General features: G+C 45.9%; 1 protein-coding gene across 1 annotated transcript; it reads left to right on the plus strand.

Moving 5' to 3' along the window:
* The first annotated feature begins 584 nt into the window (after positions 1 to 584).
* On the plus strand, positions 585 to 1,864 carry LOC123845259 (mediator of RNA polymerase II transcription subunit 20-like). The gene has a single exon (XM_045876037.3). The coding sequence runs from the start codon at positions 829 to 831 to the stop codon at positions 1,465 to 1,467; it is 639 nt and encodes a 212-aa protein (XP_045731993.1). The 5' UTR covers positions 585 to 828; the 3' UTR covers positions 1,468 to 1,864.
* The last annotated feature ends 312 nt before the right edge of the window (positions 1,865 to 2,176 follow it).

Consider the following 2,176-nt stretch of genomic DNA (forward strand, 5'->3'; position numbering starts at 1 on the left):
ATTACATTAACATTATTAAGAGAATGCGGACTTAAGCATGTGGTAAATTTAAAATGTTGCTCTCTTATAGGGGGATGATCATGGTGGGGGGCTTTTTTTTTTCTTTCTTAAAGCAAATTCTATGTCTTTAGAAGCTCTTATTTTTATAGAATGTGGAAGACTAAACATAAGATTAATTCTAGTTTATGTTATTATGCAGCGAAGAAAAAGAAATGCGTGAAGCTGTGCCATGGTAGCTTGGGTTATCTTTGAAGCCCCTGATTGGGAATTGTCTACTAAACACTATCAATGGCGTGTAAGAACTAAATTCGGCTTGTGAATGCGACCTGACATAGTTACACAGGCATTCTGTGCCCTCTGTTCTCCTGTCGAATGCCTGGAGGCAATAACATCAGCTATTATATTTTTTATTAATTGGTTTGAAAATAAAAAAAAATAATGCTATATATATATCTGTAAATGTGAATTTATTCAACTCTTCAATGAGAATATACTTTATAAAAAGGAAACCTGTTTTTTTTTTCTTATGTCTACCTACCTATCTTTACCAGGAAAGATTATTATTAGTAATTTTTTGCAAATAAAGAGGCTTAGACATCTAAGTAAGAGTTGGGGAAAGGGAAAATATTGCTAACCCGACTTCTGAACGGGAATAATTTTTTTAAAGCATTTATATATTAACTTAGAAAGAAAACGTAGAGTTCTTACATCATTTCTGGAGCACCTCCCTTGGCAGAAGCTTGCATTAGGGGGGATTCACTTAGTGTGGGCGGCCGGAGAACACTGTGATTCAGCTGTTTGTTCCTGCCACCCTCCTGGCCCGATACCATGGGAGTGACTTGTGTGTCCCAGATGCCTGTGGCTGAGGGCAAGAGTGTCCAGCAGACAGTGGAGCTCCTCACCCGGAAGTTGGAGATGCTTGGGGCAAAGAAGCAAGGAACATTTTGCGTGGATTGTGAGACCTACCACACAGCTGCCTCCGCTCTTGGCAGCCAAGGTCAGGCTGGGAAGCTGATGTATGTGATGCACAACTCAGAGTACCCTCTGAGCTGCTTCACCCTCTTTGAGAATGGCCCTTGGCTTATTGCTGACACCAGCTTCAGTGTGCTCATGGTGAAGCTGAAGGGCTTTTTCCAGAGTGCCAAGGCCAGCAAGATTGAGACCCAGGGTACCTGTTACCAGTACTGTGACTTCCTAGTGAAGGTGGGCACAGTCACCACGGGGCCCAGTGCCCGGGGCATCTCCGTAGAGGTGGAGTATGGCCCCTGTGTGGTAGCTAGTGACTGCTGGAGCCTGTTGCTCAAGTTCCTACAGAGTTTTCTAGGCAACCACACACCAGGGGCTCCTGCAGTGTTTGGGAACAGACACGATGCTGTCTATGGCCCAGCAGATACCATGGTCCAGTACATGGAACTCTTCAGTAAGATCCGCAAGCAGCAGCAGGTGCCAGTGGCTGGGATTCGTTAGTGACTGGCAACTGCCCAGCTGAGCTCTGTCACCAGGGGGACTGTGCAGGAGGAGCAAGGGCTGCACCCTGAGGCCCCTGGACCCCAGAAACCCAGGGCAGACATGGAGGCTTCTCTCCCTCTTCCCAGCTGTGACTTTTGTTCTGGGGATCTGGACTCCTCTTCCCTGACCCTCACACACAGCCCCCAGCAGCTGCTTCACCCTATGCCTTACTGGACTGGACTTGGCCTGTTCTCAAGAATGGTTAATTATGAAGAGTGGAGAAGTGTGGAGCTTTCCTGCTTTAGGGGAAAAGGTAGGACAGGCCTGCCTAGTGTTGGTGGGAAAGCAGTCTGTCTGTCTCCAACTACTGAGGATTTGGCTTAGGTCTGCTGTGGATGGACTGGGCTGGGCGGGGCTGAGCTGTAATAAAGGCCTCTTCCTCTACTCCAGGGATGCAGGTGGGCTTCTCCTGGAGAAGGAGTAGGAGGCATAACTTGGAAAAAAAAAAAAAAAAGAAAGAAAGAAAAGGTAGAGGAAAGGAAGGGAAATTAGGTGAAATGACCTCCATAGAGATTGCTTGGCGTTGATCAAGGGATGAAGTTTCTTCTCTGAGATTTTCACTTAGGGTCGTTGATCTGATATTCATATCATTGCTGTCAAGGTATTGTAAGTTCCTAATCATTAGCGTAGGGATTCAGAAAGAGAAGGCAAACTCATAAATAACTGG

This window comes from Mirounga angustirostris, unplaced genomic scaffold (assembly GCF_029215605.1).
Source record: "Mirounga angustirostris isolate CCGP_5_RB_7025 unplaced genomic scaffold, mMirAng1.0.hap1 SCAF_11, whole genome shotgun sequence".
NCBI classification, from domain to species: Eukaryota; Metazoa; Chordata; class Mammalia; order Carnivora; family Phocidae; genus Mirounga; species Mirounga angustirostris.

Excerpts from the sequence above, each read along its gene's own strand:
- LOC123845259 (XM_045876037.3), top strand. The coding sequence starts at position 829 with ATGGGAGTGACTTGTGTGTCCCAGATGCCTGTGGCTGAGGGCAAGAGT.